Source organism: Poecilia mexicana, unplaced genomic scaffold (assembly GCF_051168715.1).
Source record: "Poecilia mexicana isolate PSO_F unplaced genomic scaffold, ASM5116871v1 scaffold_9, whole genome shotgun sequence".
Classification (NCBI taxonomy): domain Eukaryota; kingdom Metazoa; phylum Chordata; class Actinopteri; order Cyprinodontiformes; family Poeciliidae; genus Poecilia; species Poecilia mexicana.
This window is the reverse complement of record NW_028263378.1, coordinates 32,463,195-32,486,587: the sequence shown is the minus strand read 5'-3', so window position 1 is coordinate 32,486,587 and position 23,393 is coordinate 32,463,195. Positions and strand designations below refer to the sequence as shown.

Here is a 23,393-nt window from a genome sequence, read left to right as displayed (position 1 = left end):
TGTTGAATGTAACTGACTCCATCGTTGGTAAAGCGTGTTTTTCTTCTACTTGTAAGAATAACAGAACTATTCATGCCCTGTTTCAACAAGATATTATTTCTGTACCTTCATTTGTTTTCTATTGGAAGAATTTTGTCCCTGATGGAAAAAGGTGTGGACTCATCATCAGAAACTTTTCATAAACAACAAAATGAAAGATCTCTTTTAAACTGTTACATCAAATTTATCCTATTAATCAATACAGGATCAAATATATTAAAACAATAGACCCCAACTGTAAGTTTTGAAGAGAGCATCCAGAAATAATTAGTCATTTATTCTGGAATTGTCGTATCACAAGAAAATTTTGGAAAGAGTATAATAACTTTAGAAATTGTAATAGTGATACTAAATGTTCCCTGAGGTATGAGCATATTATTTTTTTGCTTTCATAGTAAGAACACTAATGCAGACAAAAGACTGGCAATCTAATTATTATATTTGGCAAATTTCATATTCACAAATGTAGATTTTCATCATCTTTGCCTTTTTTTTTTTACAGTTTTGGTTAAGGAAATCAAACTATTTATCCACTACTTCCAAGAATATGAACAAAAAAGCTGGAAACACATATGAATGTTGTATATCACTGAATATTTTTAATTTGTCATGTCTGTAATATCTGCTCTCTATTTTTTTGTTTTTTATACCAGTGTATTTACTGTTGAAAGCTACACCCCTGGCATGCTTTATAATGTGTTCTGTTTCTTCGTTTTTCTGTGTTCTTATAAGCAAAGATGTTCAATAATAAAAAATAATTTTTAAAAAAGCCGCATAGTTCAAAGCGTGGGAAAAAAGTAGCTGCTTATAATCCGAAAAATACGGTAAATTACACCTACATATATGTATGGTAAACTTATTGTCAGTAAAACGGTTTACATAGTTAAGAATAAATCATATATTTTATATATGGGGTTTTTAATCAAAAGAAAAAAACTGTGGCTGGTGAAACGTTTGAGTGTCTAGTAAAAACTTTTCTCTACCAGCCACTGTGGCTGGCGTGTGCTTTTACTTAAGTGATGGAAAGATGGGACAACACCTCCACTTCCTCATTGTCAGACCGTGACATTTTCTGCGCTTCTCTTGAGTGTTGCGCTAAGACCATGTGAGGGTTAATGGAGGATTTTCTAAAGAACCAACATATCTAAGTGTCTCCTTTATCCAAGACATGCATTTCTTGGGCAAAGAAAATAATTTCAGTTTGTCTTCTTTCCATTGATGAAAACTGTGAGCATGAGTTAATCTTTTCTACATCTATTCCTTATCTACATCATGCATAAACTTTGAATTGACTTGTTGCTGAAATGGCCTATGCAAATAACGTTGCCTCACCTTATGTCCTGTCTCGTTACTCCTTTATGGTCTTCCTATCTTCCTTTTCTTGTGCTATTAATTATTTTTCAACCATTGTCTTTCCTTCTTCCTCAAATTTTCTGTGTCCTCCTTAATTCAGTGTGCCTTATGTTTCTTTCTTCTGTTCTTTGTGGTGACCTTATTCATTCTTTCTTTTAATTCCTTTCTTTTTTTTCTTTCTCTTTTACTTCATCTGTTCTGAATCCAGTGTTCCTTCTCTTCCTTTCTTGTCCTTTTCCTGATAAGGACAGACAAGAACAAGAGAGGACATAAAAAGCATTACTGTCTTTCTGAGCCCTTCTTTCTCTTCTTCCTTTTCATTTCTGTCCAATCCTTTCTTTCTTGTCCTTCCATGTTCCTTTCTTCAGGTTCTGGATTTTGCTGATTCCATCATTTTGGTCAGACCATTCTAAAAATGTATGCTATAAATTGATAGTTAACTTTTGAATTTTATATTGAATAAATAATGTGATAGACTGGAAACTGAGTCTGGATAAGTCTGGAAGTTTCACATGAAAAATGTGTAGGATATTTTTTAAACTGCCTGTTTAAAAGTTGGCCCAGCATTTGACTGTTGTTTTTGGAAATGGTTCTCTTTTTTTCCATTGAAGTGTTTTTTCTTCATAAATCTACTCCGCAGGAGAGACGTGGAACCCACTGAAGCTGCATTATCAGCTGAGGAATGTCCGTGAACGACTGGCCAAAAACTTGGTGGAAAAAGGCGTCCTCACAACAGAGAAACAGAACTTCTTGCTTTTTGATATGACTACACATCCCCTGACCAACAACAACATCAAGCAGCGTCTTATCAAGAAGGTCCAGGAAGCTGTTCTAGACAAGTGGGTGAATGACCCTCATCGAATGGACAAGCGATTGGTGGCACTTATATTCTTAGCCCATTCTTCTGATGTTTTAGAAAATGCATTTGCCCCACTACTAGATGACCAGTACGACTTGGCCATGAAAAGAGTGCGACAGCTGCTAGAACTGGAGCCTGAGGCGGAGAGCATGAAGGCCAACACTAATGAGATGTTGTGGGCTGTGGTAGCTGCTTTCACTAAATGAGACTTAAGAGCATTGGACACAGTCTCTGGTGGTATGCTCTGTGTACTGTTGGGTACAAATTGGAGTAATAATCCCAACAAGAGAACTTTACTGGTGGGGTTGACTGAACTGCAGGAGATTCTGTCTTACTGGCATTTTTTTTCCTTCCAGGTAACTGTTCTTGTGGACCAATAATATGCTCCAAATCTGAAATTGCAATTTCACTTATCACTTTGCTAAAAGTCTGATCTCAGAAAGTTGAATGAAATTGTTTATGAAACCAATATCTTGACTTTTTTGTCTCTTAATATGTTAATAGAACAGTTTGGCAAATGTAAGAATACAGTGACCAAGTCTGAGATGAATGGACATATCCATGTAAGAGCAGTGTAGAAAGTTATTTGATGATGCTGTTGGACCAAACAATATTATGCTGTAAGTATGCAACGTCCGTATTTCCACTCGTTTCACAACAGGAACAAGAAAGCAGACAATATGGCAAGATCCAAACTAAGTGTTCTGTCCTGATCTCAGTGTATTGGCAATAAGAAATTATTTAATGTTGGTGTTGCCTCAAACAACCCAGTGCGACAGCTGCTAGAACTGTAGCCTGAAGGAGAGAGCATATTAGTCAATATATGTGCTGCTTTTCTTGTTCAGTGTTAGGAGGAACAGTGCTAAGAGTACATATTGACTCAAATCCCAGGTCTGACTAAAGCAACAGCTGACCTTCTGATAGGAAGGAGATTGTTTAATCCACCTCAAAATAGTAATGCCAGAAAAAAAACTTTAATCAGTCACTGCTTTAAGAATGGTTAATATTTTGTCTCTTTATTGTTTTAGGTACAATACAGTCTGCAGTCTGCAGAAATGAAAAATGCATTAAGGAATGATTATGTGTATAATCTTTTCTGGATGTAGAAAGTAAACTGTTTTTGTCATACAAGTTATACAGTCATCCTGCAGACAAATGAATTTGTGATGATGTCCAATAGATTCGTTGTCAGTACAACGAATCTATTGTACTGACAACTTGATCTGGTTCAACTAATCTTTCAAGTGTTGGCATGTGTCCAACTGATAAGTCTGAACCTTAATTCTTGATCAGGACAGTAATAGGTCTAGCTAGTTGATGATTAATCAAAGCTTCACTTGAAAAAATGTACTCGAGCTCCCAAACATGAAACTGCTTTCTTTTTGTACAGTTGTAGCTTAAACATACAGATTCAGTAAACCTAGTCTAGTTTTAGACTTGTCTTGGCAAAATCTATAAGATCTTGAGGGGTTAGCTAAGCTAGTGAAATACTCAGTTCTAACTGGAACAGGGGTTAATTATGCAGGGTATTTGATGTTCAGATAATTCTGACGTAACTCAGATTGGTTTTATTGTTTGAAATTGTAAACAAAGAGGCTTCTTTAGTTTGTTTAATCCCTTTTACCATAAACCATCACTTGGTCCTAGTTTTTTTATCACCAAGCTCATTGTGCTGATCAACACTTTTCTGTGTTAAATTCACAGAGTTGCAGAATTTAAGATAATGGAAGATGTTTTCTTAATAAAATTTTTAATGTGTTTGTCTTGGATCTTGGGAGTTTCTATCAAACAAATCTTATGTACAGAAGATAATTAGTGCCACATGAATTCGATCATGTGGCACTAATGGATATAAGTATGCTATATTTACAGAAGTATAAATCATATTTAGAATAGTGGATGAATGAAACGTTAGTTTCCACTGCAGGTTGTTCTATCTCAAATAATTCATGCGTCTAATAAATCCCTCAATTAGTTGCATCAGGTGTTTGAGATGACACCTTATTTGCTAAGTTCTATTTCAAGGTGTTGAATTAGTCTGCAATGGTCATTGAAAGTAAGATTATGTGCTTACTCTGGGTAAACCCGGAGAATTAAAGAGACATTATTATGTAAAATGTACTTTTGAGTTTTACATCATGTTATGTTATTCCCTGATCAAAAACATTCCTGGTGTGTTGTTTTGATTGTTTCATGCATGTTAGAGAAATTCTTAAATCTCCTATGGCAACTATTCAACTGCGTAAAATGCCTGAGTGGACCTAACTCCTCCTCTGAGCAGCAATTTCCAAGCTTCCACTTCACAGAGCTCCCCCATCAGCTCCTTCAGACTAGCTAGCAGTAATTACCGAACAACTGTTGGAACTACGCATCTGCTGAGCTCATTATACAAGCTACTTCTCAGTGCAAAGCTGATGGAGTGTTGGAAAGAGTGGAATTTTCTTAGAGACGGAGGCCCGATCTCAAGTCACGAAGTCAAGTTTCTTTTAAGTCATATTTGATATATACAGCATTTTTATAACAATTGCAGGTAACATAATTACTTGATTGTGCAATAAAAGTATTCTATGTGATAATATACTGCCGCTCTAAGAATTTTGCTACTAATGTAATTGTTGGATTTGTTTTTTTCAAATTAACAATCATCAGATATAAATTGCATAAAATTAAATGAGAACTTTTATTAAGATTACTTGGGCATCCCTTGGCTCAATTCAGTTTTTTTTTTCTTGCAATTAAAGGTACAGTAGTAATGCCATCTTGTGGCAGAAAGAGTAAACTGTCCATGGGTGCCACCATATTTTTGAAAGAAGTGGAGGAAAAATCCTTGATGGATTTTAAAAGACCTGCCACAAATCTTGGAGCCAGCAAGTGGTGAGATTTAAGCTTCCACAGTGAAGCACATGCTGAAAGCTGAAGGGCTTCATATATCTGTGCTCCATCATGTACACCCCTACAGACCCAAAAACGCAAAAAATATGGGCTGCAATTTGCTCACAAATATATGCATCATCCAAAACATATTTTGAGACAAAATTTATACATCATCCAAAAAGGCAGTTAAAAAACTGGACTATAGTTGTGGGTTTAAGCATTATTAGCAATGTCTTCCAGTAACATAATTACCCAGTAATATTTTTACATGTCCTGTCAACATAATACAAAAATACAAAATACAAAATACGCCCCTTAAGTTTTCTGGGGAAACCCTGAATATGGTTAAGATCCAGATTCTGTGGAGGCTGATCTATGTGCAAGAATGATGTCTCATGCTCTATGAGACATCATTTTCAAATTTAATCACAATTTGAACCCGATGATTCTTGTCGCGTTATCAGGGGGAAAAAAAATTCATTGATGATGGTATATTCGGGTAGTCATTCGTTGGACACATAATGTTGCCAGACCTGACTAACTGCAGCAACCCCAGATCACAGCGCTGCCTCCTGGGGCATGACAGTAGGCACTAGGCATATCAGTTTACCTGCCTCTCCGCTTCCTCGATGTGCCCAAATGAGAAGCTAGTCTTTGCATCAGCTGGAGTTAAATAACTTGTTGCTAGCTGAAAGATAATTGCACATGCAGTAATAATCTAATAGGAGGCTGGTAAATTTAGGTGATGAATTATGTTTGGTCCAGCAGTGTTCCTCATTGTTTTGAGGAAATATTGGATGTATTTTTCCACTGATGTTGAAATATGGACTTTATTTGCAAAATCTGAAAATGAATCATTAAACCCATCTTTAAATAACCAGGCATGTGTATTCACTTGCATGAACAAGGAGATGTTTCGGGTCTATTTTTATCACTTGCTAATATTTAACATGATTTTAAACCTCTAGGCGGTCGTGGCAGATGGCCGTTTCCACTAAGCCTAAGTTCTGGTTCTGCTGGATGTTTCTTCCTGTTAAAGGAGAGTTTTCCTTTCTGCTGTTACTATGAGCAAGCTGAGAATGAGTGATTGCTAAAATGTCCATGACTCAATGCAAGTGACTTTCGTCTGTTGCTATGTGCTTGTTTAAGGGGAGTAAATGCTGCAAGTCAATGACTTAATGCAATCTTCTGGGTTTCCTTAGATAATTTTTAAGCTAATTTGAATAATAACCTGAACTTGACTGAATTGTTTGATAACTAGGATTAATTGGAATGTGTGTATTATGATTTGCTTGCCAAGGATTTGAACCCAGAAAAGAAGTTGCCATGCTTTATTAGAGTGTTTCTCAATCCTGGTCTTCTGGTCCATTTGCCCTGCATGTTTTAGATACGTCTCTGTTCCAGAACACCTGATTCAAATGACTCGATGACATCTTCTGCATGCCAGAAGCCTGTTAATCACCCACTTATTCAAGTCAGATATGTGGCAGAAGGGAAACACCTGAAATATGCGTGGTAGTGGTTCCTGAGGACTGGGATGGAGAACCAGTCCTTTAAGATAATTTCATAAGAAATATTAGACTGAATACATTTCAATTAATTAGGAAAGACAGTGTAGATGTACAGTTTCTATTAATAACTTGATCAACAGAAATGACTCCAAAAAAGCACAAAATGCAGTTGAAATAACAGAATACTTTCAAGACTAATGTCAATATACTGACAATTCTGGAATTACATCACATGTTTAATATGTTAAGCAGTGAAGTTACTGTACATGGCTCTTTCTATGCTGGTAAAATGTTACCTTTGCTTTAATCAATTTCAAGACCTTAAATTCATGCCTATTTGATGCCTTTGGCTTTCAGCTCTTCTTGGACTCGGTTGAGGTAATCAGGATCTGGGTATCCATAGCTGCAAACAGGAAAACAAATCCATCAGCTTGGTGCTGGTGTCAACCTCCAATAATCAGATGCTAGGTCACATCTATTACCACTTGGATACGTCAGCTTTGTTTCCAATTTTTATTTATGATATTTTTATGATAGTAGCTTATGAAATATCCTGACCACTACTGACCACAACTTGCTTAGGGAATTTACTTTGAGGAACGCCACTAAGCCTGTGCCTAAAACATCTAAGGCTATTAAGTCCTGTACACCAGATGATTTATGGTGCAAGGTCATTAAAAGCTCATTAAGTAATCAATAAATTAATAAATATGTGATATAAGGCCATAAACAGTACTTACGAAGTTGGTCCTCCATGCATTGATGTCTTGTGGTGAATATCATTCCAAGTCACCATATTGTTCCTGCCACTGGTGCTGGATCGACCAATAGTGAAGATGAGCCTCTGATTAAAGGCTTTCCTGAGCAGCTCCAGGACTTTCCTTCCTTCAGAGGAGTCTGGAAGGTAGGCGGTTCGGGATGCACCTTCGAATGGTTGACCAGGGTTTGGATGCTCCTCCTGCAAAAAATTTTTATTTTAAAAGTCATCTCAAGGTGTGATGTGATTGTGCCCAGATAAAAGCTAACTGTCCTTACGGAGCAAAATTATTTGTAACAGATAAAGAAAATTGTTTTCTTGGGATTAAAGCTGCACATGCACAGGCATTCATATGAAATTATTAAGGATGCATCCAAGCAAAGGATTGATCGGGTGAATTCAAACTCTTCTTGCCAATAATTTGGCCAACTGGATGGACTTTCACTGTTGTTTCCAAATCTAAGTCCTTATGACAGAGATAATGCTCAGGGAGCGTGCTTTGGGAAATTAAATCAATATTACTTGGAATATTTAACCGTAATCTCACACTCCCGTATTCTAGTAGTATTTTTAGTTTTGCAATACAAGTTTTATCTAAGGATGGGCATTTATCATATGGTTTGATTATTGTAAAGAAATAATAAATAATAATAATAATAATAATAATACATTTTATTTCAAAGGCGCCTTTCTGGCACTCAAGGACACCGTACAAAGAGCGAAAAGTAACAGAAACAATAAAAAATGTAGCAATTAAAAATAGATAGAATAAATACACAACAATGTATCTATATGAAATCTATATATAAATCTATGTAAAAAATCTATGTAAAAAATCAAGCAAACCAATTGTGTCATGTGGAAAAGGCAGATCTAAAAAGGTGTGTTTTAAGTTCGGTTTTAAATTTAGGGAATGACTTTAAATAAACCAGAATTGTGATATAAAAATAATCTGATTTATCGTAACAACAATAAATTATAACTTATGACATTTTGTCAACCTTAAAAGAAATAGTAGTATTGTCGGGAATGTTACTTTAGATAATTTTCGTCATAATTAGTTTAATCAGGGCATCAATAAATAGCCATAAATTAAATATGGCTTAACTTCATGAAGTAGTTACTTGGTGCATCTGGGTCCTAAAAATCTAGCTTCTTTATGTTATAGGGTTAAACCTTAAAAAAGGTTTAAGTAGAATTATTGTACTCTGGAAAATAATTGAATAAATCAGTAAATTAATACATAATTATACTGGATAATTATAGAAAGTATACGCAAACTTCAAACAATACACTGTGTGCACAATTATTAGGTAAGTTTTAGTTTTGACCATATCATAATTTTTATGCATATTTTCAAACTTCATTTGTATAAACTTGAATGCTTATTGGATATGAACACATCAGCTGATGTGTATTTGTTTAATGACAACACCAACCATCAAGGTGTGCATAATTATTAGGCAGCTTCTTTTCTTCTGGCAAAATTGGCCAATAAAAGAAATTTAAGTGACTCCTAAAAGTCCAAAGTTGTAAAAAGTCTTTTAGAGGGAAGCAGCACTCTTAAAACTGCTAAGAAATTGGGGAGTGATCACAGAACCATCAAAAGTTTTTCTGCAAATAGTCAATAGGGTTTTAAGAAACAAGTTGAGAAAAAAAACATAAATTAACTACCAAAGATTTGAGAAGAATCAAACATGAAGCTGCCATGAAACCATTATCTTCCAGTGCTGTCATATTCCAGAACTGCAACCTAGCTGGAGTTCCCAGAAATACAAGATGTTCAGTGCTCAGAGACAAGGCCAAAGTAAGGAAGGCTGAAACCGGACCACCACTGAACAAGACATATAAGTTGAAATGCCAAGACAGATCTGAAGATAGATTTTTCAAAAGTTTTATGGACTGATGAGATGAGAGTGACTCTTGGATCAGTAATGGGCACAGAGTCCACTTCGCATCAGACACCAGCAAGGTGGAGCCCATACCAGTACCTATATTATTATACCTGTATTATTAAAGATAAGCTTGTTTTCAGTTTGAAAATGGTGTCAAAATCAACTCCCTTCCCTGCTGCCTGTGTTTAGAAAACACTTTCTTCAAGCAGTGGTACAGGAAAGTTTGCATCTTTCAAGAGGACCATGATTGTTAAGCAGGACGATGCTCCATCAAGCATCAAAATACTCCACTATGTGACTACCAGTAAAAGCATTAAATGATGAAAGAATAATGAAGTGACCCTTCCCTCACCAGACCTAAACCTCCTTGAGAACTTGTGGGCCCTTCTTAAACAGGAGATTTATGGTGAAGGAAAACAGTTCACATCTCTTAACAGTGTCTGGGAGGCTGTGATTACTGCTGCAAGAAAAGTTGATCTTCAACAGCTCAAGAAACAAACAGACTCCTTGAATGGAAGGCTTACAACTGTTAATGAAAAGAAGGGTGGCTATATTGGTCACTGACATATTTTTTAAATCTTAGAAATGTTTGTCAATTTTGAGATGTGTTTATTATTCTCACTTTAATGGATGACAATAAAAAAGTGAGATGGGAAAGTTTTCAGTCTTAAATCAGTTGCATAATAATTCTGCACACAAATAGTTGCCCATTAATCGTTCACACATCATATTGTCCAAACAAAGCCAAAATCTCAGTTTTACTTTCTTAAATATTCAGGTTTGAGAGGTTATTAACATTTTGGATTAAAACAAGAGCGCTGGAGTTGTTCAACAATAAAATTAATCCTCAAAACTACAACTTGCGTAATTATTGTATGCAAGTTGTAGTACACCTAAAATAGATTTGGTATAAAGATCAAACTGATTTTTAGCAGAGTGGAATTGGAATGATTTTCTGATTAAGAATAAAGTTGTTGATGGACCCATAAACAGAAATAATAACCTTTGACATGTACAAATGAGTATTAGGCCCACACTAAGAGCATTTTTTTTTAAATCATGAGAATGAAGTCTTATTACGAGAATAAAGTCGTAAAATTAGTCGAATAAAATTTTATTTTTATGAAAGCTCACACATAAAAGCAGTTTTCCCGCTTTATTAAAATTGCGAATGTGGATATTAAAATTGGGAATCTTATGAAGTTATACATTGATATCAGTTTTATAAGTAAAGAAATTTTAACATGTTAGTAAAACATATTATCAGTACAAGGACTTTAAAGTCATTATCCAAGTAATTGTGTCTATTTTGAAGAAAGCTGGTCATTTCAGATCTTGATAAGTATCAAGACGCCTTTTTTCTGCGATTAATTCTATATTCTCATAATATTCAGAGAATATTATGAGAATATATTCTCATAATATAAAGACTATGAGACTTTATTCTCATAGTCTGGCCCTAATCCTCTGTCAAAGAAGTGCATCTTCAGCTGTGTTTGCAAACTTGTTTTGTTGGATACCAAAGCAACAACAGACACACTTCATCCTCCCAAAGATGAAGTACTTGGGAGATGATAAACTTTGATGAGTGCAGCTTTGCTCTTACCTTTTGAATTCCACTTGGAATGTGATAATGGATGACTAATGTTCCATGTCTCTCATATCCAGGTAAGGAGGCAGAGGATGTCCTGATGTCCATTGTCCCTCCATCAGGCTGTGTCCCCTTCAAGGTCCCGTACACCTCCCCACAGATAGGACAAACAGGTTTGTAGTCAAAGGCTCTTTGGAGACAGTCTTTGCAGAAGGAATGCATGCACTGCAGAGCCTTTTTCTTCTCTGGTGGGATTGGCTCCATACAAATTGGACATGTCTCGTTGCCAGGAGGTTTACTTAGTTTGGGTGAAGGAGCAGATGATTTATAGCTTTGACTTCTTGCTGGATCCCTTTTAACTGGACTGTTGCCTGAACTCTTTGGATTTTGTGAAATAAACTCTTTCAGTTTTTGCACATGTGCAAAAGGTCCACAGACTGCTGTGTCTTTGCTGGAGCCTGATTTAAAAAACAGGAGAGGAAACTTTCTCTGCAGATCCTCAGCTCGATGTGGAGTCACATGAAGAGATGTTAGCTGCAGGTCAGAGGCAGTTCTCTGGTAGAAAGTGATAAACCTCTGCCTCACAAAGTCCAGATGCACCCTGTCAGAAGAGTAAGCTGGTTCACTTGGGGCTCTGAAGTTAACCTGTACTGTGCTATGGGGGCCACTGTTTGCTGCTTTCAACTCAATGACAAAATGGCCTAGAATTTTCTTTAGTTTTTCATCATATTTTTTTTTTATGTATTCCATCACAACTCTGTTCACAGGTACTGAACATGTTGCAGCACAGGGAGTTGGAGGAGCAGTCTGTCCTTGTGTTCCAGAACTGGAAAGATGTCCAGACAGTCGCTTTACAAGCTGCTGCACCTTATTGAAGTCTCTACTGAACACTCTATAGCAGGAACCAGTTTTCTCAGGGCAGTAGTTATCATTAATCCACTTTTTAACATCTATGTCTCCAATCATCTTTTCATCAATGATCAGAGTAATGTCTGTGATAATCTGCAACAGAACAAAACAATTTAAGTCATTTAATAAGTCCAGCTACATAAAGTATACAGTGTGTTTGACTTCCTATGCCGGTCACAAAGTATATTAAAACCTATTCAGTTATTTAGGAGATCATATTTAGATCCGAGATAAAATAAACTCTACTTCTGTTTTTTATGACTGACAAAGACAGATTTTCTCATAAATATATGCTTTGTTCAAGTCATTTTTATTTTGTTTGACTCCGTTTCAGATCAGTCCTTTTACCTGACCAGGTGTCAGACATCACGAAGCAGGTTCAAGCTATCTGGGTTTTACTTATGTTCATGGTCAGCTTTGCATAGTTTTTTTTTCAGCCACTACTGCAAAAAAAAGAGTTTCCAACAAAGAATTTCACCATAATACAACCAGAATTCCAATGACATTAGGACATTGTGTAAAGTATAAACAAAAACAGAATACAATTATTTCCAAATCCTTTTCAACCAATATTTAATTGAATTGGATAAGCTTTATTTTTATTTTTTGGAAATACTCACTTATTTAGAATTTGATGCCTGCAACACAATCCAAAAAAGTTGGGACAGGGACTTGTTTACCACTGTGTTACATCATCTTTCCTTTTAGCAATCAATAAGCGTTTGGGAACTGGGGACATTAACTGTTGAAGTTTTAAGTGAATTCTTTTTTATTCTTGGTGCATGTACAACTTCAGTTGTTCAACAGTCTCTGGTTTCAGAGTTTTGCGCTTCATAATGAGCAACACATTTTCAATGGGAGACAGGTCTGGCCTGCAGGCAGGCCAGTTTAGTGATTCAAATTAATAAAACTAAATTAAAATGCCTAGGTTTCATTCATTCATCTGTAAATTCTCAAAAAATAAAAATTTGCAGCCTGAGTTCTAACTAACAGGGACTATATTAAGATTCAGCTGGTATCCGTTTCCAGGAATAGGGTATAATAGAATGATGATACAGCTGGTACAAACAAGATGCGTGGGATCTTATACAGGTGTTACGGATTAACTGGTGGTAGCAGCTGGTAGAGACAGATGTTTCAGTGGGCGTGGCTTTTTAGGACCCCTTAACTGAGCTAGGAAATAAACAATGCAATAAGCTTAAAGAACTACAAATATTTGCAAAAATACTATTCGATTCTGTAAGACACCAATTAAGATCTCGAGAATAACTAATTAGAAAGACTTTTATTGGTCTAATATTGTATGTTGCCTTTTTTTTATTAATTTCCAAAACCACCAAAACATATACATTACGCAGAACTTGTCCTCACTTATGTGTCAGTTCAGAGGTTGAAACTGAGGGAAGATCGAAATAGATCTCAAGATCCCATAAACAGATCTCAAAGCAAAGAATAATCCCTGAAAGCCAACATAATTGTTGAAGAGACATATAATTTAAAATAAAATGTTTAAAAAGATCCACTGGCTTTGTTATTTTTCACATCTCCCTCATATTGTATGTTTTTTAATAGATATCCACAGAAATAGCCAAACTTTTTTAAACACTGTTTTTGTAACGTTATAGCTTATTTTCTAGTTCATTTACAGAAGACATGGCAGAACTATGTAGCAGTGTTATTTATTCCTTATTGTTGATATTTTTTCTCATAATTTAACTAAACGTCTTTATTCTTTTCATCAAGTGACCTTAATATTCAACCATAAGAGACAACGATGAAAAACATTTGACTTATATACTTTTCCATCGGAAATGGGTTGAAATCTTCCCTCAAACTGAGATTCTGAAAGTGCCACCAGTTAATCCGGGTCTGTTTCTTAAAGCGCCGGGTGTCTGTTGGATGAGAACCAATGACAGGTAGGATCATTGGACTTCCATCTGCATTTATGGTAGTGGATAAAACAGCGCTCTTAGAACTCAGCGACTGCTGGTACAAGTTCGGTTATCGCTTTGGACAACTTTACTTTTTGGCAGAAAGTGAATGTTATTCACTTGCTGCCAACATGTCGGAGGTAATATTGTTTAACAGGTTTGTCAGGCAAACTTTAACTGTAAGAATATTGTCAAATTACCAAGTTGCACAGCTTTGCATCTGCAGCCCAAAGATGTCTCAAGGTGCAAATGAAATAATGTGGCTTCCATAAAATGAGCAAGGAATTAGTTTGTATGATATCAAGACTGTTTACATTTATTGTTAAGTTTGCACAGCATGCCAGTCAATATAAATCTGGGAAGACGTTAAAATAATGGTCATTAATCTAATAATGCTGGGTGATAATACAAATTCTGACTGTTTAGCACAGTCTCCACTTGAAGGGTCATATATTTTGGTATCCTTTCAATATATTCTTGAATATGCCTTCACATACAAGGAATTATGTTTTGAAGAGATCTTAGAGAAAGTAGAGACTTTTTCAAATCCGTTTATTTACGTCATTTGTCGTGTTTTCATCAGGAAGCGACACAACCACTTAATTTTTTTACAAACATCTGCGTTGAGGACCCTGTTTGACTGTCACTAGTTAAGTAACTAGCATTACTTAATGCGGCAAGCTGCTGCATCTTTTAATTTTTTTTTTGTTTATTTTCCTTTGTCAACAGCCTGGAAATTGTTTCCCAGTAGAGAACACAGGCAGAAATACTGCAGATATGGCTGTTGGGGGTATCTGACAGTAATGAGAGTGATTCTTTTTTGCAGCAACATTTCATGACGCATGTTTTGCTTACAATGATTTTTTTCTAAAACATGCCAAATATTTACAACACAGTATTTTATACATTTAGATGTTTGCCATCATTCAAATATAAATTAAATGGATTTTAAATATTATTTTGTACTTTTCACACTTAAGGCAGACAGGTCCAATGGCGAGTGTCTGGTGGCCGGGCTTTTACCCACGGAGCCCAGCCGGGCTCAGCCCGAAGAGGAGACATTCAATGGGCTCACCACCTGTCGGAGGGGCCAAAGGGGTCGGGTGCACTGTGTTATTGGGCGGCAGCCAAGGGAGGGGACCCTGGCGGTCTGGTCCTCAGCTGCAGAAGCTGGCTCTTGGGACGTGGAACGTCACCTCTCTGGTGGGGAAGGAACCGGAGCTAGTGTGCAAGACTGAGAGGTTCCGGCTAGAAATAGTCGGCCTCACCTCAACACATGGCTCTGGTTCTGGAACCAGTCTCCTTGAGAGGGGCTGGACATACTTCCACTCTGGAGTTGCCCACGGTAAGAGGCGCCGGGCAGGAGTGGGCATACTTGTTGCCCCCCATCTCGGTGCCTGCACGTTGGCATTTACCCCGGTGAACGAGAGGGTAGCCTCCCTCAGCCTACGGGTGGGGGGACGGGTTCTGACTGTTGTCTGTGCTTACAGGCCGAACAACAGTTCAGATTACCCACCCTTCTTGGAGTCCTTAGAGGGGGTACTGGAGAGTGCCCCTCCTGGGGACTCCCTTGTTCTACTGGGGGACTTCAACGCTCACGTGGGCAATGACAGTGAGACCTGGAGGGGCATAGTTGGGAGGAACGGCCCCCCCCCAATCTGAACTCAAGTGGTGTTCTGTTGTTGGACTTCTGTGCTCGTCACAGATGGTCCATCACTAACATCATGTTCAGGTATAAGAGTGTCCATATGTGCACTTGGCACCAGGACACCCTAGGCCACAGTTCGATGATCGATTTTGTCATCGTTTCATCGGATCTGTGGCCATATGTCTTGGACACTCTGGTGAAGAGAGGTGCGGAGCTGTCCACTGACCACTACCTGGTGGTGAGTTGGCTCCGGTGGTGGGGGAGGAAGCCGGTCAAACCTGGCAGGCCCAAACATGTAGTGAGGGTCTGCTGGTCTGCCGGAGTCCCCTGTGAGACGGAGCTTTAACTCCCATCTCCGGCAGAACTTCAAGCACGTTCCGGGGGAGGTGAGGGACATTGAGTCTGAGTGTACCATGTTCCGTGCCTCCATTGCCGAGGCGGCTTATCGGAGCTGCGGCCGCAAGGTTGTTGGTGCCTGTCATGGCGGCAATCTTCGAACCCGTTGGTGGACACCTTCGGTGAGGGATGCTGTCAAGCTGAAGAAGGAGTCCTATCGGGCCGTTTTGGCCTGTGGGACTCCAGAAGCAGCTGATGGGTACCGGCGGGCGAAGTGGCATGCGGCTCAGGTGGTCGCTGAGGCAAAAACTCGGGTGTGGGAGGAGTTTGGAGAGGCCATGGAGAAAGACGTCCACATGGTTTTGAGGCGATTCTGGTCCACCATCCGGCGTCTCAGGAGGGAGAAGCAGTGCAGCACCAACACTGTTTATAGTGGGGATGGTGTGCTGCTGACCTCAACTCGGGACGTTGTGGGCCGGTGGGCGGAATACTTCGAAGACCTCCTCAATTCCACCAACATGCCTTCTGTTGAGGAAGCTGAGCCTGGGGACTCTGGGTTGGGCTCTCCAATCTCTGGGGACGAGGTGGTCAAAAAGCTCCTTGGTGGCAGGGCCCCAGGGGGTGGATGAGATCCGCCCGGAGTTCCTTAAGGCTCTGATGTTGTAGGGTTGTGTTGGCTCACGCGACTCTGCAATATCGCATGGACATCGGGGGCAGTTCCCCTGGTTTGGGAGACTTTTTGAGCAGTGGTCCCCCTGCTCAAAAAGGGGGACCGGAGGGTGTGCTTCAATTACAGGGGGGTCATACTCTTAAGCCTCCCTGGTAAGGTCTATTCAGGGGTCCTGGAGAGGAGGGTCCGTCGGATAGTCGAACCTCTGATTCAGTAAGAGCAGTGTGGTTTTCATCCTGGTCATGGAACAATGGACCAGCTCCATTGTTGAATGGAAGGGTGTAGAGACCAGCTCTACACCCTCATCAGGGTCCTGGAGGGTGCATGGGAGTTCGCCCAACCAGTCAAAATGTGTTTTGTGGACTTGGAGAAGGCGTTCGACCGTGTCCCTAGGGGGGATTTGTGGGGAGTTCTCCGGGAGTATGGGGTACTTTGATACGGGCTGTCAGGTCCCTGTATGACCGGTGTCAGAGTCTGGTCCGCATTGCCGGCAGTAAGTCGGGGTCGTTTCCAGTGAGAGTTGGACTCCGCCAGGGCTGCCCTTTGTCACCGATTCTGTTCATTACTTTCATGGACAGAATTTCTAGGCGCAGCCGAGGTGTTGAGGGGATCCATTTTGGTGGCCTTAGGATCGCATCTCTGCTTTTTGCGGATGATGTCATCCTGTTGGCTTCATCAGATCGTGATCTGCAGCTCTCGCTTGAGCGGTTCGCGGCCGAGTGTGAAGCGGCCGGGATGAGGATCAGTGCCTTCAAATATGAGGCCATGGTCTTTAGCCGGAAAAGGGTAGAGTGCCTTCTCCGGGTCAGGGGGGTCGTCCTGCCTCAAGTGGAGGAGTTTAAGTATCTGGGGATCTTGTTTACGAATGAGGGAAGAAGGGAGCGGGAGATCGACAGGCGAATTTGGGCAGCAAGTCAATGATGCAAAAAAGCGAAGCTCTCGATTTACCGGTCGATCTATGTTCCCACCCTCATCTATGGTCATGAGCTTTGGGTCATGTCCGAAAGAATGAGATCACGGATACAAGTGGCCGAAATGGGTTTCCTCTGCAGGGTGGCTGGGCTCTCCCTTAGAGATAGGGTGAGAAGCTCGGTCATCTGGGAGGGACTCAGAGTAGAGCCGCTGCTCCTCCACGTCGAGAGGAACCAGTTGAGGTGGCTCGGGCATCTGTTAAGGATGCCTCCTGGACGCCTCCCTGGTGAGCTGTTCCGGGCACGTCCCACTAGGAGGAGGCCCTGAGGAAGACCCAGGACACGCTGGAGGGACTATGTCTCTCGGCTGGCCTGGGAACGCCTTGGGGTTTCCCCGGAGGAGCTGGAAGAAGTGGCTGGGGAGAGGGAAGTCTGGAGCTCCCTTCTGAAAGGTGCTGCCCCCACGACCCGACCCCGGATAAGCGGAAGAAAATGGATGGATGGATGGATGGATGGATAAACAGAGAATAAATAGGTCTTAAAACAGTTAAAAATATAAAAAGTAATAATTACAGACATCATAAGTGTTGTATTTCATATTATGATATTTTATTTGGTTAAAAATCTGTATAAAAGTTTTATTTTGTCAGCAGCTAAAACGGTCAAGTGTGAGATAAATCTCTTATTCTGAAGGGTCACATTGATGTGTAGCCCATGTGACTAGCTCCAGCCAACCGGATTGCTACGTTCTCTGGCGCCAGAAGAAGAAGCAGAAAGAGCGAAGAAGCAGCAAAGAACGAAGAAGTTAAGAGAGTTGAGCTGCGAACGAGAGGAAGATAAGAGAAAATCGATGATTAAAAACATTTTTTCCATTTTTTTGGAGAAGGAGCGTTCTGCATTTTTTAACCTGATTGCGTTCGGGATTGTGTTATATGTTACAGAACTGGACTTGGCCTTTTTAAGGTTCTGCTGGAAATTGGACTGGGAAATTCTGAGTTGATTGCTGAGTTGGATTCCGCTACTGAGAAACAAGATGGCGAACCGTAACTCAGGAGCCCTGTAACCGTCTAGCAGGAGCTACGCCCTCTGCTGGATACTGCAAATCATCCAAACTGGTATGACCTGCCCATGTTTCCTGCTGAAATAGGAATTCAGAGAAACGGGATTAACCCTTCAGGATCATCAGAGAGAAAAGACATCGATTTGAAGCACAAATTATTCGGTCTTTTGGTGGATTGTGTCTGTTGTGTTGTATTGTTTTTTTTCTTTGGACCACATTCAATGTCTGTTGTTACAGTGTGTGGAATGTAAAATTGTTTGTTGGGTTTAAATTAGAAATAAGAAATGGTTAAAACAGGAAATTAAAAAACTTTAACTTCTTAAAATAACACTAAACTAAAATAGATTTAAAAGATTAAAACAAACTGTGAATTAAATAGAACTATAACCTAGGTTTAAATAAATAGCATCCTTCAATACGTAATGATAGGTTTAAATTTCAAAAAAGGGATTATATAAAATATTTGGAAAGAAACAGGGAAACTATTTTGTATTGAATTTGTCATTGTATGTCAACTGTTTGCATAATTGTTGTTTCTTTTCTTTTCTACAAAAATAATAAGCCGGCAGTTTAAACTTATTTTCTGGTCTGTCGTCATTGATACACTTGCGTTTCTCCCTACTCCCTTAGCCGAACCTAGCACTGGTCCTGTTCTGAGTCTAGTACTGTAATCACATTGTTAAGTGTTACAAGAGCAGAATAATCCATTGAAGGTTTGAAGTGTCTAGGTCAGTGGTTCTTAACCTTTTTTGAGGTACCGAACCCACCAGTTTCATATGCGCATTCACTGAACCCTTCTGTAGTGATAAATAAAATATTATTTTTTTTCCCCAAATTCAAAACGTCTTCTTAAAAGGTAGAGTCACTAAGTCTTCTTAAAAGGTAGAGTCTCTGAGAACAGTTCATCAAAATATAGTCAGTGTTTTCAGCAAAGTTGAGCTGACTGTCCAGGAACATTCTTAAGAGAATGAAAAACTAATAACACATAACAAAGACTTTGTGGTATTCTGATTTAGTAATGTTCTGCTCCTGTTTTTGGATTTGGAAGCAAATCTTAAGATTATTTAGCTAATTATATTAGTTGTGTTACCACCCCCACGGCACTAGAGGCAGTAGCAACCCCGAAAAGAGTAGACTTAGAAGTACACCGAAAGCATTGACGTGCGGTGAGGTTCGTAGCTGGTGAGGCACCGACTTAATTATAATTGGATTTACAAATCTAGACCCCCTGCATGTTATTGTTTACATAAGGAAATTTCGTGCATGCGTACAACGCTGGAGGGCAAAAAGACTATTCTTTAACATGTGATGTTTAGCCGCGCCGCCGCCGCAGAATAATTCCGTTATCTCAAACTTAGACATGTAGATATTAGGGATGTGCCGATCAGGTTTTTTCCTGCCGATACTGATACCGATCACCCATGAGGGCCGATACACCGATACCGATCACCGATACCGATCACATAATTATTATTACTATTATTTTTTTTTTAATCATAAACACTACCGGAAAAAGGAACCATGAATTCACCTTAATTTAGACAAAAACTTGTTTTTAATAACTTTTTTCAAGAAGAAAACTAAACAAAACAGGGTAAATAATGCAAAGAGCCAAAATAAAACCTCTCAACATTGCCAAAAAATTAAAGTATAAAACTTAACATTCAAAGGCAAAAACAGGTTCCATACAATAAACAATCCAGAGTTACTGAATGAAAACTTCCTGATAGCATGGCGGCTAGCTGATTACTGCTAGCTCTGATTGGCTGTTTCTGACTGAGCGGAGTAATTATGCAGATCAGGGAGGAGACCGATTATTTTTTTAGAGATTATCTGTCTCATGTTAGGACAGCGAAAGTTTTAAAACGTATGTAAAATTTATTTTTTTAAGTTATATGCTGCAGCTTGGTTCGGTGTGAGAGTCACTACCAGGTGGAGCAGAAGCGAAGCTCCGTCTGTGAAATATTACTACCTGTAGCGTAGCAGCGGTTCAACAGCGAGAGCAGAACCAGCGTCTTACATCGCAGCTCGAAGACTTAAATAATTTTGCGGGTTATTCGTCATGCTAATCCGGGTGAGTGTTTGTAGCTGTGCGCTGCTTTACCTGCTATCTGATCCTCCGTATGTCTTTTTTACTGCAGTGAGCCTCGATGTAGCCAAACTCCGTCAAGTATGGCACTGTTTTTATGTCGTATTAGCTTCGTTGTGTTGATGCATTTTGACCTGCTTCAATTTTCCGCCGCAACACGCAAACTTCCCCATTCACTCAGTGCGTTATAGTTCCACATCGCTTAAGATTTGTTGCTGCGCGTTTGCGCAGAGTGAAGGAAAGAGGAGACCAGCTGCACAGGCAGGCTGCGAAATGAGATGATCGGTATCGGCAACAAGAGCCATTGATCCCCGATCACCGATCATGCACTTTTTCACGAAAATCGGCCCGATTATGATCGGTGACCGATCGATCGGCACACCTCTAGTAGATATTATTAATTTCATGCTGTGCTTAACAGCAAAGGGAGAAACCGTTAAAGTACAACTCAAAACCACGTCTTTCTCGCTCTCTGTATCAGCGTAGCTACTGTATGGCCAGATTGCTGTTACTCTGCAGTTGTGGAGTCACAATGTCTGGGTTCATGAGCGCCCCCAACGATGAAGCAAGAGAACTGCCTGCCTCACCTCGAATCTGTTCTCTGCCGTTTCTGATCGCTCCTCAGCACACGAAACACGTTACACACACAGTTGGTGACAATAAAAACACAGTACATTAAATACATAAGCTGAATTATGGAAAATCAGTTCATACATTAAATGTTTTTAACCATTGCATTGGCGACGCACAGACAGGAGGAGCACTAGCAGAACAAGTCAGCGTCGGGCCGGGGGGCGGGGCCAATTACCGGGCCCCTAACCAATCACCGGGCCCCTAAGGAATCACCGGGCCCCTTACGTGGAGTGAAACTGAAACTGTTTGTTGAGAGGGGGGAGGGGGGGGGGGCATTTAACATTAAATACACCCTTCTCAACAGGCGAGGGCGCACATTCTCTGTCTATAATCACATATTTCAATGACTTCAAACCATTCCTCCCTCCCTGGCACCTCCAGGCCCGGGCCCCCATCCGGCCCGGTTTGGGGGGCAGCAGCCCCCCCAGCTCCCCCTATAGCTCCGCGCCTGAGGAGGAGCATGCTCTCATAGAATGGTAGCCAGTGCAGTTAGCCAGAGGTTGTTAGCCAATCCCAGGTGAGGCTCAGCTAGCTGCTGCCTCGCCGACTTTGCTTCTAAGCATTTGAATGGGAAAATGCGAAAATTCAGCGATTTTGAAGAAAAAAAACATCAGATTTGGTTAAATTAAATGAAAAATGGGTACTTTATAGTACAAACCACAGGGTGAAAATATCTTTATAAATTATTTTATTATTATATAATATTTTTAACAATAACGTTCCTCCCCTGACCGCACGTCACTGACCGAAAGCTACAGAATTTGGTAAAATCTGTGAGCTTTGCTGAAGTAATTAAAGACACAAGTTCAAATCCATACTGAGAGTGGAACTCCTTCAATCAGTGCTCCTCCGCAGCACTGATTGGCTAAGCAATGTAACGTGATCCTCTGCAGCAAGTGATGGCAAAGCAGGGCGTCATCACGACTTTACACAAGTGTGTCTTTACCTCCGCGGCAGAGGCTCCGCCGAACCCCTGAGTCAGACTCATCGAACCCCTGGGGTTCGATCGAACCCGGGTTAAGAACCACTGGTCTAGGTGTTGTAGGTTTGGAGCTGGAGCAATTCTAGTGCAACCCAGATGCAAAAAAGTGGTAAAATAAAACTTGACGTTTTGCAAATCAGACAAAAGTTTCAAAAATCACAAACATGGTTCAAATATTCTGTTATTAGAGCAGAATAATTTAGTCCAGGTTTGAAGAGCCTAGGTGTTGTAGTTTTGGAATTAAAGCAGATCTTGTGTGATCAAGACCGGAAAAAAAATGGCAAAAGTTGCCCTTTGTTGAAGTTTCACACATCCCAAACATGGTTATAAATATTCTACTATTGAGCATAATAATCCAGTCCAGGTTTGAAGAGTCTAGGTGTTGTAGATTTGGAATTAGAGCAGTCCTCATGTGACCAAGTTAAAGAAATAGAGGTGAAATCACCCGTTCTTTAAATTTTACAAATCAGAAAAAGGTTTCACAAATCACAAACAGGTTTTAAATATTCTTCTATTAGAGCAGAATAATCCAGTCCAGGTTTGAAGAGTCGATGTGTTGTAGTTTTTAAACTAGAGTCGATTAAAGATGCAGAAGGTAGTGAAAAATTAAGTGGAATCGCCCTTTTGCCACTTCCCGAATCGGAAGCTAGAATTGGAACCCAACTTCAGCTTTGTGATTGTGTTTCTCATTGATCTGTTTATGCTCAAATGTGGCGTTTTCGAAGCGCAGTGAATGCTGTTCTGTAGACACTTCTTTTGAAACATAATTTTAACATGTAACATGTAACATGTAACTTTAAACATGTATGCTTCAAATGGAATTTATAGTAAAGTTTTGCAAACGGTTTGTCACACAGGTACCATTTTTCAACAGGCATTGATGCAGCCACCTACAATTTAGAAACATCTGTGGTGCGCATAGGTTTCAACCAGTTAATAATTTAGCCACCAGTTAATCCATAACACCGGAAAATCTACGTTCCAACAGGAAGTCCTCTTCCCGTGTTACCTGACAACTTGCCACACTTTTCAACAAGCATAAAGTAGAATACCATAGAATAGTCTTCGTTTGTTATATATACTTTTAAAAATACACACATGACATTAAAAAAAACAAGCTGGTTGGTATGCGAGTCAAATTAATAACAATAGTATAACAACATTAGTTTCTATACAAAATACAAGCCCAGCTACCGCTCAGCGGTCCTGGAGGAGTAGTTTAAATGAACATACCTCGTCCTTTTTGCGATCACAAGTCATTTCTCTGCAGCTTAGTTGGTAAATCTGAGCTAACAAAGCGGGTTGCCTTCTTCAAAGAAACCTGGTTTCACTTTCAGCTCCTTTT

The 23,393-nt window shown here is 39.6% G+C and overlaps 2 protein-coding genes and 1 long non-coding RNA gene across 4 annotated transcripts in view; 2 read left to right on the top strand and 1 right to left on the bottom strand.

Annotated features, from left to right (window-relative positions):
- Window positions 1–4,011, top strand: part of golph3a (golgi phosphoprotein 3a) — a 24,134-nt gene extending 20,123 nt beyond the window's left edge. The window contains exon 4 of the mRNA XM_088009163.1: window positions 2,033–4,011. Within this exon, the coding sequence (XP_087865289.1) occupies window positions 2,033–2,457 (425 nt within the window). The 3' untranslated portion in view covers window positions 2,458–4,011. The remainder of the gene's footprint in view (window positions 1–2,032) is intronic.
- LOC106911481 (E3 ubiquitin-protein ligase DTX3-like) lies at window positions 636–23,393 on the bottom strand. Of its 2 annotated transcripts, none has more exons than XM_088009161.1 (4): window positions 23,282–23,393; window positions 10,895–11,881; window positions 7,377–7,594; window positions 636–7,039 (listed from the first exon to the last, which is right to left on the bottom strand). In XM_088009161.1, the coding sequence occupies exons 1-4, from the start codon at window positions 23,306–23,308 to the stop codon at window positions 6,970–6,972; spliced, it is 1,302 nt and encodes a 433-aa protein (XP_087865287.1). In that variant the 5' UTR covers window positions 23,309–23,393; the 3' UTR covers window positions 636–6,969. The 2 variants fall into 2 exon arrangements, with proteins under 2 accessions (XP_087865287.1, XP_087865288.1); XM_088009162.1 differs by having other exon boundaries at window positions 10,895–11,029; window positions 23,282–23,382.
- LOC148157770 (uncharacterized) lies at window positions 16,272–18,110 on the top strand. Its single transcript, XR_015764323.1, has 2 exons — window positions 16,272–17,819; window positions 17,978–18,110. It is a non-coding gene; the product is annotated as an uncharacterized LOC148157770 (long non-coding RNA).

Excerpts from the sequence above, each read along its gene's own strand:
- LOC106911481 (XM_088009161.1), bottom strand. The coding sequence starts at position 23,308 with ATGACTTGTGATCGCAAAAAGGACGAG. Across the intron at positions 11,882-23,281 it reads GTGATCGCAAAAAGGACGAG|ATTATCACAGACATTACTCT; the intron begins GTATGTTCATTT and ends GTTCTGTTGCAG. Across the intron at positions 7,595-10,894 it reads TTCCAAGTGGAATTCAAAAG|GAGGAGCATCCAAACCCTGG; the intron begins GTAAGAGCAAAG and ends AATTTTTTGCAG.